This window comes from Chelon labrosus (assembly GCF_963514085.1).
Source record: "Chelon labrosus genome assembly, chromosome: 7".
NCBI lineage: Eukaryota > Metazoa > Chordata > Actinopteri > Mugiliformes > Mugilidae > Chelon > Chelon labrosus.
In genome coordinates this window covers 30,079,494-30,094,562 of record NC_140343.1, presented here as the reverse complement: position 1 = coordinate 30,094,562, position 15,069 = coordinate 30,079,494, and the positions used below count along the sequence as shown (strand labels likewise).

The window sequence follows — 15,069 nt, the reverse complement described above, 5'->3', positions numbered from 1 at the left end:
TATGTTTCTTTCACTTATTTAAGTTGTTTCTGTACAAGAGGGCAAAGTTGCCGGAGTCAAATTCCTTGTATGTGCACATACTTGGCCATTAAAGCTGATTCTGATTCTGATTCTGGTTCCTTTTAGTAAACTGAAGCTTGCGAGTATAAATATCTGTATTTTTAATCCAACATAATGTATCTTTATTCAGCAATTTCAAGTTATGATAACCTCCCAGGCCACGTGAGCCATGCTATAGCATTTGTTCGGGCAATAGGCAATCTCCTAAACATACATAAGGAGACAGAGAGACAGGAGGCTGCAGGGAAGTGAGGATAATTGGTGAAACAGACTTCAGCTGTTTCTGTGGGATAAATATGAGACACATGGCTCCCCCTGGTGCCGCTGCCATGCACCACTATTTAGTAGTCCATGGGGATATACGGTGATTTTTCAACTTCAGTGCTACTCATTTCATGCTTGCCATCTTACCATGACTTGACCTTTTCTGAGTGCAGCTTTTATTTTAGTTTCATCTCTTTTTGCCTTCTGTCTCATATTCCTTTTAAGTCTTTTTGTAATGTTTGTTTCTTCCACTCTCTTAACTCTATCTTTCTATGCATCTTTCTATCAAACATTTGTCCATTTAGAATTTAGTTTGTTTGTTTCTCTTGTCTCATATAGGTTTTGCTTTTGTTAATTGCAGATAAATGTACTGCAGTCCAAAAGAAGATCAGAAATCCTGAAATCAGTAAGTTTTCTTCATTGTTGTGTCAAATTAACTGCACATCATTCCTGCTTGCTGTTATTCGCTTTCTTCTTCATAGATGCTGTCCTTCATGTACGCCCATCTGACATTCTTCCACCAAGGTTATGACCTCTTCAGTGAACTGCAACCTCTTATGAAACAGCTGGGAGGACAGGTACAGGATACTCTATATACTATATTTTGTTTTTATTTTTAAATCTGTGACTGTATACAAATCTAAAAATCTGACAAAACTCACACACCTTCACAAAAGCAACAGGTAAATTAACCCTTTGACATTCTGACGATCCGCCTGCGGCCCGTCTGCTATTTTCACATATAAACCGGGGATTAAGTCAGCCCCCTATCAGTGTGCCAATACATGGTATGCACTGTTGGAAAGCTTAATTTCTTGAGATTAGAATAATGCATACCATTTCAGGATAGAAACGTAACTGCAGGCTCAGTAGACACTTATGTCAGACCAGTTGCAAAAATTTATACGACTCATCTATTGAGCCTCAGAGTATTCCAGGAGCCAGTAAATGTCCAGTAAAATAGTTAGTCCACACCAAGCCTTTGATCTATAGTAACACAATGTACGCTGCAGCAAACTTTCACAATCTCTGTTGGAAGCTGTATATTTTCCACATTCTCATCAAAACAGCTCTGAAATCTGAACTTTTGATTGACACCTCTTTTGAACCAATAGATGACTGTTTACAGTGTCTTCTCGGAACGACCAGTCGCGTGCACTTATAGCACCATGGCACTCAATGTGTGTAGCTACGGCACAGAGGGTTACTCCGTTGAAAGCATTTATACCTGTGTGCTGGTGTGTCCATATTGTTATGTAATTATGACACAGAAACACTAGGTGTCTAAGTGTAACCTTTCATTAGAGCCCATGGGTCTCCAAATGGCACAATTTTGGCACACTATTGGCATGCCTGGTGCTATCCTTAGAAAAAACTGTGTAATATACTTTTTTTGTAATATTATTGTGAAATTTGAAATGGGAATAGGTAAGATTTCAAGCCTTGGTCCCATTGTGTTTTCCACTCCACACCACCAAGCTCGAGTTATTTTGAAGGCAAATATTACTGGGGGAAAAAAAATAGGCAATAGCACTTCTGACTGTTGGAGAGAGGAACTTTCAAAAGAGGCCAAAACCAGGCATGGCAATCATTCAAGAATAACGTTAAATTTACTTTGGGTATGCCTTTTTAGATGTTTTACACACAAATCACAGGAATGTTAAGGTGTTAAAAACAAAGAAACAACTAGTCAGTGTTTACAGTAATGCATACAGTGAAACAATGTAATAGGGCTGTGTTTAAGTAATAATGTCATGTCCTTATATTACCCAGAAATGAAATATATTAAAGGGCATTTTTTCATCCATTATTATTTTTTTATGTTATAATAAAGGCTGTTATAGGGCGGCACAGTGGCGAGGTGGTTAGCACTGATGCCTCACAGAGAGAAGGTCCCAACATGGGCCGACTGGGCCTTTCTGTGTGGAGTTTGCGTGTTCTCCCTGTGTCTGCGTGGGTTCTCTCCAGGTACTCCAGCTTCCTCCCACCGTCCGACATGCTGGCTAGGTTCATTGGTCATTCTAAATTGGCCGTAGGTGTGAATGTGAGTGTGAATGGTTGTCTGTCTCTCTGTGTTAGCCCTGTGATTGACTGGCGACCTGTCCAGGGTGTACCCCGCCTCTCGCCCAATGACAGCTGGGATAGGCTCCAGCAGTTACAGAAGATGAATGAATGAATAAAGGCTGTTATAGGGGGGAAGTGAAGCACTCAGTCAAATAAACAGCATTTGATGAATGGAGTTCCGTTCTTATCAACAGTTTATCAACAATATATAACACATATGACGTTGGCATATAAAGAAAAAAATAATACCGCTGTTGTATGTTTTTTTTAGCTGTTATGTTTTTTATCTTGCCGTACTATGTCCCGATTCCGATAGTAGACAGTGACAGAGAGAGGACAGGGATAGACAAAGTGGAAGATAGTTGATAGTAGATTGTCAGATAGTGACCGCTACATTTATTCAAAAACACAGTGAAATATAAAGATCGTGAAACACTGATGGCAAAAGACAGTGAAAGATGGAGACAGAAGAGAAACAGGACATCAGATGACAAAAGAGAGGTCATTAATGCATTGCCCCTGGATGTAGTAATGAATTTTACAGGATTAAAGCCGAGGGCAAAATAAGCCCTATTCGCACAGGACTAGTTTTACCTGGGGATGTCATGTGATTCAGAAACGACCCCCCTACGTCTGTGTTTCATGTGGCGCATTCGCACGGGATAAGCAAACTCTGTGTTTCACTCTAATTTACTATGCATATTTATGTCTCTGCTACTTTCCGCTTCATTCCACTGCATGTCGGAGGACATTTTACACTTTTTGACTTCGCGATTTCTAATTGATAATAAAAAAAAAATATTTTTAAAAATAAAACATGATGAGACTATTGATTCCGGGAAAGAAATTACGAACGACCTGTCAGTATTTAAATCAGCTCCACCTTTGTCGATGAACACATTAATGCTTGATTTAATGATTTCATCCGTCTAAATGGGTGAATGGGTCAGACTTCCTGACGTTGTACCCTAACATCTGTCCAAACTTTGATTTACAACACATCCTTCATAATTCTTAAATGACGAGAGCCAGAAAAAAAAGCCACAAATCAAACAAAGGTCATGAAAAAGTAAAAACACACCCCAGAATCACAGGGATGCTGATTCGCACTGGATTAGTATTATCACAGGACCCCTGTGTTACGTGAAATAGAGTAGGTTATTTGCGGTGTAATTTTTACTTTACAAATCACGGACATGGCCGATTCGCACGGGATTAAGATGACAGACGACCTCCACTATTATTACAAATTACCGGTGGTCCCCAGGTAAAACTGGCCCCATGCGAATAGGGCTATAGTGTGTTTTTATAAACTGTCCCAGAAGCGGAGAACTGATGTGCTGGCTAGCAGCACTGAAGAGAAAGAGCACTCCGATGGGAACCAATGCCAGGGTGTGCAGTGAGCATTTTTTGGAGGACAGCTACATTGAGGAGAAATCATTTCAGTCAGACAAGCTAGTTGTTCGCTGGACCAACAGACTAAAGCCTGAATCCTTCTGTCTGTTTTTTTTAATATAGTTTGTACCAACACATGTGTGTTTAATTTCTCCTTTAAACCTCAGTTCTTTTGCTCCAGGTTTAGCAGATTTCTTTTGATTTAATACTTGGATATGTTGTGCATTGTACGTCACCAGTGCAGTGTTGTTGGTAAATACAGTAAACTCAATGCTACTTTCAGAAGGGCAGTGGGATTACTGTTTGCTAGGTTTATAAAACGGTGTATCGTCATGAGTAAACACAATTTTGTTTGATTATTTTAGCAACATCCTTGTTCAGGGTGTCATGTGATTGTCTCAGGTAATGATGCTAAATTAAAACTTTTGGATGGTGTTTTATTTTGGACATATATGGTTGAATGGTTCAATCTGACAAGTGCAATGTGCTTTCTCCATTCTCACTCAGGCTTTGTTGTTAGCTGCCATTTTAGTGTCATGTGTCCACAATGTCTGTTGGTAATCTACGGTGACATGAAAATAAGGGTGATTGCTCAACCACAAGGGCATCTACTGTTAGATCCTCTGCCTTCACCTCCCAACAACCCCACTCACACAACGTGTTTACGTTTTTATCTCAACAATGTAGGCCTATCTTGTTGGCAACAGAATTTTTAGCTGTGGTTGTGTGTCTGTGTGCATCCTTTGATAAGCAAAGCCTTCCCTCTGAGCCAGAGCACAGCCTGGATGTGACTTTAAGATGATTATCATGATGTAGCTGCTGTTGCAGTCGGCAGGAATGCGGAAGAAAGCAGTAGGAGGGCTGGAAAAGGGTTTTCCCACCATCAGCCAGCTGAGCAAAGGCAGGAAAGAAAGCTGAGAATGGTGCTCATGGTTGTGCAATATAAACTGTCAGCTTTGAGGCTGAAGCGGTAGAACAGCTGTATGAAAAGACGAGAGGTGCATTCTATACCAAGGAAGAAAGAAGTGTAACCATAGAGTGAGGAGTTGAAGTTGGGACCGTCTGACGTTGATATCTCAGCATTGACAAGAAAAAAAGAAAAGCTAAAAGAGAGGGGGAAGACAGGACCCACTTTGAAACTCAGATTTTAGGAAGGGATAACAGGGAACATGTAACTGAGGCAGAATGGAAAGGCATGGACTTTCAGCCTGTGGCTGCACTGCTCAGAAGACTGCAGGAGAGACAAGCAAGGATTGTGAGGAAAAAGGAAGAGAGTTAAAGAGGACAGTTTTACAAACTTGCCCTTGAAGAGGATCGAAACCAAGCTATAGAGTTGGTTTTAAGCAACGGGAGTCTAACTAGGCTGTGGATTATAAGCCTGTCACACTGAATTTGAAGCATTGCAAAACCAAAAAGAGTGGAAGATCAGAGGCCACGTGGTGGGAAGAAGCAACAGGAGTATTATATCTTTTATCCTCTCCATCATGAAGCTGAAGAAAGTGGAGAGGCTGTGCAGGGATGTATGGAGGAGCTGTCAACAGGTTTGATAATATTACTCAATGCCTGTAACCAGTGAGAAAATTATCAAGTTTGGGAACACTTGCCATCAGTGCTTTATGAGCTTAGACTGTTCCTTAATTTAGATTTGCTGAAAAGAAATAATGAAAAAGGGAGATGTACAGTACAGTGTAAGGCAGAGGGGAGTTGCATGTTATTCTGTGTGATTAGGTTTGCTTAGGAACGGAAGACAAAAACAAAAAAATTAAAATCCCCCAGCAAACTTTACAGAGGTAAATGATGAAAAAGACAGTGCTCAGAATGAAACATGAAGATTGGTAAATACAGAAAACTGAAGGGTTTTAGATTACTTTTTTTTTTGGTAATGGTGTAACTGTTATGAACTGTTATCGATATACCAGTGCCATAACTCATTCACAGAGATTTAACTGAGGGAAAAACTGTATTATTGAGGATCAAATTACTTGTTGTTATTTAAAAATTATTGATGTTCCATTTGAAATAGTTTGTTAACTTGCAAGGATTCATGTCAAGTCTGTTTTTTCTTCTGCCACTGGTACTAGTGGAAAGAGTAAGCCTACTTCTCTATATACCATAATATATTTTGCTGATTTTATCTTTCCGTGACACATCACATCAGAATATATTCATTGAACATGTGAGTTCAATGAATATATTCATTCAGAGGGATGTTTGGAACTTTTCCGTTATTAATACAGCGTGTCATCGTAGTTACATTTCAAGAGTGATCTAAGCAAAGTGCACTAGTATGTAAGTGACAGAAGCAGAATGAAACAGTTGTCTCTGCTGACATCGTCAATGGGGGCTGCACAGTAGGACAGATAAGATGCTAAAGGTAAGGGGAGTCACAAAATATGTGGAGTGCTGCGCACACACACCTGCCTTTTCAGATACAGATAGAAGCAGGCAGACAGCATGAACCCGGTTGAAGTAGTTGTTATGGGGCAGAAGGGAAAAACATTTCCCATCTGATGTTATCAGTGTACCACTCTCCCGTCCACCCATTTCCTCTCTAAATAAAACAAAAGACAAGGCTCCCTCAAATTCCGTCTCCACAGAAACAGAAAGCAGCTCAAATTCTGTAAAAGAAACAACCAAGTTTCATGATGCAAAGAAGAATGTGCAATTGATTCAGATACGTGAGGCGACATCACATTTGGCCTTTGATGCCGATAGTTCTTTGGTGTCCATTTAGTATTTCCACCCTTACAGTCACATAATAAAGAGTGATAGGTTGGTTAGATGACTTCTAGACAAACCTGTAATCTACTTTTGATTTTATAAAGGTAATGATGAAAATAATATGTGAATTAGTTATTAATTAAAAGAAAAAAAACATCTTACATCCTCAAAACCACACAAATTGACAACCCCCCTGACCCATTTGCTGCATTGCCCTGTGACCTCCTGCACTTAACTGAAGTCGTCTTTTTCAAAATTTACTGCTTTATCTCTGCTCAAAAGATGCTTTGTTTTCATTTTTACATGCTATTTACTCACGCGAACAAGGAGAGTTGGACATCTCCCATCCAATTTCACACATGATGAAACCTTTGCAGCACCATCCATTCAGTTTAGAAAAGAAAGCATGTCTTGTTTTCATCTGCCCTGTGGAAAAGTTGTTAATTTGTGCAAATCATTTTTACGCTCAAGATTGGAAGGGGAAATAAAGAAGCATCAGTACACACACACGCGCGCCCACACACGCGCACACTTGCGCACACACAAGATACACTACCGGTCAAAAGTTTTAGAACACCCTAATTTTTCCAGTTATTTATTGGAATTCAAGTCGTGCAAGTCTAATGAATAGCTTGAAATGGTACAAAGGTAAATACTGAACAGCCAGAGGTTAAAAAAAAAAAAAAGGTTTGCTTACCCAAAACTGAAAAATAATGTACATTTCAGAATTATACAAAAAGGCCTCTTTCAGGGAAAACGAAGTGGGTTAACAATTTAAAGCTGTTCTGCAGCAATGAAGGTTGAATCAGCCTTGAAAGCTGGTGCTACTAATTCCTACAGGTGTCCCAACTTTTCTTGGTTACTTGGTTACAACCCCCTCTGTCTGCATAAAAGCAGTGTTGGAACACACTGTGGTACCAGACCCTCAGGAGCATCAGGTGAACAGTATTGTACTGCAGAAAGTAGTGTGTTGCTACAAAAATGGCGAGAAAAAGGCAATTAACAATGGAAGAGAGACAGACCATCATAACACTTAAAATGTAGGTCTTTCCTACAGGGAAAATGCAAAGAAAGTCAAGGTGTCAGTGAGTACAGTTTTCTTCACCATCAAAAGGCACTCAGAAACTGGGGGAAACTCTGACAGGAAGAGGTCTGGCAGACCCAAAGCCACAACTGAATCAGAGGACAAGTTTCTGAGAGTTAACAGCTTGTGATAGGCGGCTCACAGGACAACAGCTTCAAGCACAGCTTAATAGTGGTCGTAGTAAGTAAATCTCAGTTTCAACTGTGAAGAGAAGACTTCGAGCAGCAGGTTTGACGGGACGAGTTGCAGGAAGAAAGCTATCGCTAAGATGAAAGAGGCTTGCCTGGGCCATGGAACACCGCCATTGGACTACTGAAGACTGGAAGAAGGTATTATGGACTGATGAATCAAAATTTCAAATCTTCCGTTCATCACGCAGGATCTTTGTACGCTGTCGAGTAGGCGAGAGGATGGTTCCACAGTGTGTGACATCAACTGTCAAACATGGAGGAGGAAGTGTGATGGTCTGGGGCTGTTTTGCTGGATCCAGGGTCGGTGACTTGTACAGAGTGAGAAGCACTCTGAACCAAAACAGCTACCACAGCATTCTGCAGCGCCATGCAATACCCTCTGGTATGCGCCTAGTTGGTCAGAGGTTCATCCTACAGCAAGATAATGACCCAAAACACAAGTCCAAGCTATGCCAGAGCTACCTCAGGAAAAAAGAACAAGATGGTAAGATGGCCAGCACAGTCTCCAGACTTAAACCCCATCGAGCTGGTTTGGGATGAACTGGACAGAAGAGTGAAAGACAAGCAACCTACAAGTGCCACACATTTATGGGAACTTCTGCAACAGACTTGGGAAGAACTTTCTGAAGAATATTTGATTTCTATTGTAGAAAGAATGCCACGAGTGTGTTCAGCTGTTATATCTGCCAAAGGTGGCTACTTTGATGAGTCAAAAGTTACATTTTGGTCTATAAATTGATTCCATGATTTCTTTTTCAACTCAAATTGCTTATTTGTCTCATTGCACTCTTTTCAGAGTGCAATGAGACACTAAACTGAATAATTTTCAGTAGAAAAATGGAAAAAAGTGTGGTGTTCTAAAACTTTTGATCGGTAGTGTACCTCTCAGGTGTATTTGAAAGATAAATCTTTTGTTTTTATTGAGCAGCACTAGAGTTTAAGACTGTCACACCACTCACTTTTTAACTGCTTTCTCTGTAACTGTATGGCGAGACAAGTTAGAAAGTATATATTTTGCCTTGACTACACTTAAATATTTGTTAATGCTGTTTTTGAGTGAAATGCGTATTGACCAATTGGTTCTGTAAGCTTGACTTTCCATGTTCCTTGTCCTTTGTTCTGTCTCTTGCAGTTGGACCAGTTGGTGGTGGATGCTGCCAAAGAGAAGAGGGACATGGAGCAGAAACACTCCACCATCCAACAAAAGGTGCGCACACACTCAATATGCCCTTATTTTGGTTTTAAAGATGCACGTGCACACCAAAATTACAGCCAGACTTTTTTTGTCTGTTCAAAGAAACGAAAAAATAAACTTAAAGCTGTGCAAAGCTACAATAAGTTCTTGCAGGTGCACTGATTTTCTGACTGTTAGGTCCTCTTGTGCCACAAAACCTTTCTTACTGTACACAGGTATCTTCCTATTAAAATTATAGTCAGACACACTGTTGAACTGTTGAAGACTTAACATGTACCCCCAAAGCCACCTTATCAAGACCTTGCGCTTTTTCTCACCTGCACTGACCTCTGTCCAAACACTATACTGTAAGAGTTGTGGGCCGCAATGCAATAATATTACAAGCTTGTGTAACTCTGAAGGAAAATATTCAGATCATTTGTTGTTTTGTAAATTAAAATTAAAAGGTCAAAACAGTTAATTGAAATTGAAATTAATGATTGGTATAAATAATTTATCTTAATTTATGGACAGTTTCTCACCATAAAGAGAGCGGTAATGTAGTGGAATATTGCTTTCACCAGTTTACTGTGCATTTGTCATTTGAGTGAATGGAGGTAGTACTCAGGTGTAATGGGATCCCTAAGGTTGAGCTCAGCTACACGCCCATGCATTATTCACAGGTGACGGAAAGAAATTTTTAAACGAGCTTTGGTTTCAGCGTGCTCCTGTGTCCTGCGTCTCTGTCCAGCATGCCTGCCAACACTAATTTCCCCTATGAGTCACATATATGTTTCACATATCAGCTTCTTGTCCAGAAATAAACAGACATAAACCAAAACTAGGAGACTTAAACTACTTTTATTTTTCTTAAACTTTTAATTTTACTAGTTATTTAAAAGCCACTTCTAAACTCTAAGCTGTACAAACCCCCCTGCAGAATAAAAGCTAAGCAGGATGTGGGTTGTTGTGTCACAATGTGTAGTAGTGGTAAATAGCCCTTGACACTGCATCATTAACTCCATACAACATCTGCCAGTTACTTATCCAGCTGTTGTCTGCTGGGCTTCTCTTTCTCTATCTGCCTGTCAGTGATGCTTGTTTCAGTCTCTTACTGCACGCAAATCTTCTTTGATGTCTTTAACATCCTTTCTGTTGTTCTTTCAGGCTGTCCTTTTGTATTTTTCTTCTCTTTATCCTCCCTCTTTCATTCTGTCCTCTCTCTTCCCTCTTGTTCTGTCACTGATGGTGCGTGTGTCAACTTCGCCTGTGCCTTCGCAATTTATCTAGATGCTATTTTATGAGGTCTTGCTCTGACTGCTCTTTCTCCTCTTGTTGTTTGTACACATAACAACTGAAACAGTTGTCTTATACTTCTTCTCTTTTTTTCCCTTCTCTTCTTCTCACTCCAGGCTGCTATGCAGGTAACATATGCAATGTCTGCATGTTGTCATGCATGTTCCTGTTCTTGGTGTTACATTTAGTGTATGTAAAACTCTGCCTTGGTTTTGACACCATAATGCCTTGTACTCATGCTCATGCAGGTATTACAGATGTATGTAGGAATGCAAGAAGTATCTTTAGTAAAGGCTTATTTGAGCCAAGAAGGAAGGTCTGTGTAACATTTGTTTTCAGATTTCTCACAGTGGTTTCTAGTTGAATGAAGTGAAACATGCTGATAATACTCGGTGTGAGAATGTTGAAAGTACAGTGGAATATAGAAATTACTGAGAAGTGGGAGAGGGGTGATTTGAGAACTCTTTACACTGGTCATGCTCTGATATACGTTTGAAGAAACTCAACACTGATGTATTACTTAATTGAATGTACTTAATATGAACATTTCCCCAATTGCCTAAGTTGACAAGTTACACAAATGCCATGTATTTAAATGTAATACTCGAAGTTCAAGTTTGACAAGGCGCATGTTGGTTGATGCATACTGGCTGTTGCAGTGACCAAATCTTCAAAGTTAGAAGACAAGTTTTCTCACCATTAAGTTAAATGTCCATCTTGTAATGAAATCTATTTAAGACTGACCCATACACAAGGTTCCAAAACCTCCTCTGTCCATCATTCTCTCCAGGTAATGTAGGACACCACACTTTAAAATACACTGCCTAGCCAAAAACAAAGTTGCCACCTGGATTTAACTAAGCAAATAGGTATGAGCCTCCTATTGGAAAATCACTACATGGGCGATTGTCTTTCATCTGCCAACAAGTTATTTAATCCCAACTGATGCAATGAGTAGCTTCTCATTTCTTATACAACCATGACGAAAGCTACATCCCGTGGTCATGTTAAAGATGTTAGTCTGTTTGAGAAGGGTCAAATCATTGGCACGTGTTAAGCGGAGAAAACATCTTAGGAGATTGCAGAAACTACTAAAATTTGGTTAAGAACTGTCCAAGCATTATTAAAAACTGGAAGGGTAGTGGGGAACCATCGTCTTCGAGTAAGAAATGTGGTCAATCAGAAAAAAATCCTGATTGATCTTGATCGGCGGTCACTTTAATCATTTGGTGAAATCAAATCAAAGAAAAACAACAGTAAGGGAATGTGAAGGGAACTCAAGGGATTGGGACTGAACAGCTGTGTAGCCTTAAGAAAACCACTATCAGTGAGGCTAACCGGGAAAAAAAATTCAATTTGGTAGAATAAGATTGGATTCTGGAGAAATGGAAGAAGGTCATGGTGAGTCCAGATTTATGAGTGATGGGGACATCAGGGTAAGAAGAGAGGCAGATGAAGGGATGCACCCATCATGCCTCGTGTCTACTGTACAAGCCTGTGGGGGCAGTGCTATGATCTGAGGTTGCTGCAGTTAGTCAGGTCTAGGTTCAGCAACATTATGTGCCCAAAGGAGAAGGTCAGCTGACTACCTGAATATACTGAATGACCAGGTTATTTCATCAATGGATTTTTTCTTCCCTCATGGCACGGGCATATTCCAAGATGACAATGCCAGGATTCCTGGGGCTCAAATTGTGAAAGAGTGGTTCAGGGAGCATGAGACATAATTTTCACACATGGATTGGCCTCCAGTCCAGTTGAGAATCTTTGGGATGTGATGGAGAAGGCTGTTCACAGTGGTCAGACTTTCCCTTCATCAATACAAGGTCTTTGTGAAAAGACTGGATGGAAATAAATCTTGTGACATTGCAGAAACTTATCAAAACAATGCCACAGCGAATGTGTGCTGTAATCAAAGCTAAAGGAGGTCCAATGAAATATTAGAGTGTGTGACCTTTTTTTTGGTGGTGACTTTTTTTTTTTGGCCCAGGCAGTGTAGTAGGTGTTTGGAGCGAGTAACATTTTGAGGTTTGGTTGGGTTAAGAGCTTTTCTTGTAAAGTTGAGAGCATGGAAATTGACTAAAGAAACTGATTAAATTACCCTATCGGTCTTTTTTTTTTAATTTTATCTTTGTTTCCCCCATTTTGAAAATGAGACGGTGTCAGAGGATTTCTGTCTCATCTCATAAAGAAACAAATCAGGGTCATTGGTTTCAGTAACAGTATAAAAATCATATGATTGTCAATAATCTATTTACGGACATAAACACTAGATGCCTTTTTAGTTCACACTAAATGCTTAAACACTTTAGACAGTGAGCAGGTTTGGCTAGGACTGGCTTGGCATGATTGAATTGGCTACTCTGGTAACACAAAAGGAGACGAGAGAGTGAGTTGAAAAGCTGAGTGCATGTCTTTTAAACCAAAGTCATTATAAATGTTTGATGCCTGAGCTCCTCTGCATGGTCTGCTTAATTATTCTAACCCAGCAGTCACACACACATACATGCAGGTGACCTTCGCTTAGAGCAGGAGGCCTCAGGAGGAGGAGCAGAGACTGTTGTGAAAGTTTTAATAGACACTACGCCGCAGTAGAGAGGAGGTGAGACAGCCCATTCTGCTTCGAGTGACTTCAGTCATTAAGATGCTACACAGGGGAGTTTGTGATTGAGACAGGTTGTCAGTGACATCGAAGTTTCCTGATACAGAACAATCCATGAAAGATGAAGATTTTCAGTCGCTTTCACTATGTTTGGTATCTGGTGAGTGCATTTAAGAGGAACTTAGTTAAACTATTGTTTGAGTCCTTTCACCTTACATTGTGACTGTGCCCATGGCTACTATCAGTAATAGTCTTTCAGTTTTATTTTGCTTCCTATACTTTTGTTTTTTTCTTGTTTGTACGTATTTTTTATTTTTATTTTAACAAATCAAGTATAAATTCCTCTACACAAGAAAATACAAAATTCTTTTTACTCTGTGTTGTTCTCTTGCTGTTTGTGTGATATTTTAGGAGGTGACAGAACTCGAATATTTACCAGACTGCCGCAACTTTTGTGCTTGGAGGTCGACCTCCGTACGTAGAGTCAATGCATCGGTATTCCATCTCACTTCTGTTTTGAAGGCTTACTTGACCCAGTTTTTCATCTGCTCTCCTGCACTTGCTAAAGGACTGCATTGCGGTGTTGTGTAGATATTTGTACCTATGTCTGTGTGCTCATTTTAAAGTGTAACCTATGTACTGGTGTTGATATGTCTTGATAATCCCGCATGTTTCATTTTATTGGCTTGTTGTTGTTGTCATTATTTGCTACAGTGGCCTGCTGGTTGCTATTTTGATGTCAAAGTGGTTTGTTGCTTTGTGGTCTATTGTGAATTTATTTGTATGTTGGATTATTAATGCACAAACCTCTACAGTTTTTGAAATGTTTGACGAACTAAGAACAGTAATCTTACTGCTGTATAGTTTGACCACTATTTTCACATGATGCCAACTTTGTCGTACTTACAATACGCCATTTTTGTCATTCTTGACAATCATATAGTGTATGCATCTGTTAGTGACTGCACGCATGCGCCAAGTACTAAGTTTCAGTGTCATGTCTTCTCTGGTCCAAGTGGAAATTAAGGGTGATTATTTCTCCATACATCGTAGTTTTCAGAATAGTTGTTAGAGCTATGTGGCATCAGTGTCAAGGTTAATTTTATCCTTCGTCTAGGAAAAGATGATTAAGTAATGCCAGCTCATTCCATATTCTTTGTATTCAGAAACTTAATATAGACACGTGCTGCTCTCCTTGCGCACCTAAAATAACTTAATTTGTCTCTGTGTATGACATGCTGGAAAATTGTGTTTGCTTCTGGGTATGCTTGTTCATTCAGTACACCATGATGAATATGTGTGTGATGTAAAGGTGAAAAGGGGATTGTTGAACTTTTTCTTTGGTTACATTTATAGATTCAGGCAATAAGAGGGAGGCTGATTTTAATGTTAATCCTAAATGGAAATTTTAAAGGGGAATTAACGTTTTTTACAACCTGGACCTTATTTCTGGTATAAAATATAATCGTTTACTCACCCATATAACTTTGATGTAATTTGTTGTCATTCGGACGATATTTAGATCTGCATGTCCATATAGTGGGAGTGACTGGGGCACCGCAACGCAGCCTCTAAATAACGCATTATCTGCCGCAAAACTCGTTCATTTCACCAATATTTTATTAGGATACGCTAGTGCTATTCCCTGTTGAGTCCGGAGTTACTATCATATTTTATGCCAGAAATAAGGTCCAGGTTGTAAAAAATGGTAATTCCATTCCATCCAATTTAAGTCTTGACAGACCAAGCCAATGATCAGCTGTTTACTGGTGTCAGGCCATTCATTTCCCTCACAGTTGCCACTAGTTGGACCTTTGTTGGCTGCGTTTCATCCGATTCAGCCTGTTGAGTCAGTGGTTCTTCTGGAGTGAGACTCTGTGATTGGCTGCCAACCCAGCTGAAAGAGCACGTAGAAGGCTCTACTCGTTTTACATATTATATAAATATTCAAGTCTACAAATATTTTCGGAACCACATGATAATCTTTAATTAATAAACTGCGGATCAGCTGATCAACATAATTCTGGAGAGGCCAGTTCAGAGTTATTTCTTTTCACCCATGCACACCCTTTTAAGTGCACCTTTTTGTCCAGATGCAAGCGTTGTAAGACAATGTCACAGTCGGCCTTCATTGCCCATAGTTCTTTGATGTTGGTTGGTTTTTGTTCTTTATATCTAAAGATTTGCAGCTTTGTCTGGGTACACTTATTACACAGTT

At 39.7% G+C, this 15,069-nt stretch overlaps 1 protein-coding gene across 2 annotated transcripts in view; it reads left to right on the top strand.

Annotated features, from left to right (window-relative positions):
• LOC311491003 (arf-GAP with coiled-coil, ANK repeat and PH domain-containing protein 2-like) overlaps positions 1 to 15,069 on the top strand; it is a 70,614-nt gene that overhangs the window by 37,900 nt on the left and 17,645 nt on the right. For both annotated transcript variants that reach the window (XM_084548836.1, XM_084548835.1), the window contains 3 exons: positions 686 to 730; positions 807 to 902; positions 8,912 to 8,986. In XM_084548836.1, the coding sequence (XP_084404962.1) occupies positions 686 to 730; positions 807 to 902; positions 8,912 to 8,986 (216 nt within the window). The remainder of the gene's footprint in view (positions 1 to 685; positions 731 to 806; positions 903 to 8,911; positions 8,987 to 15,069) is intronic.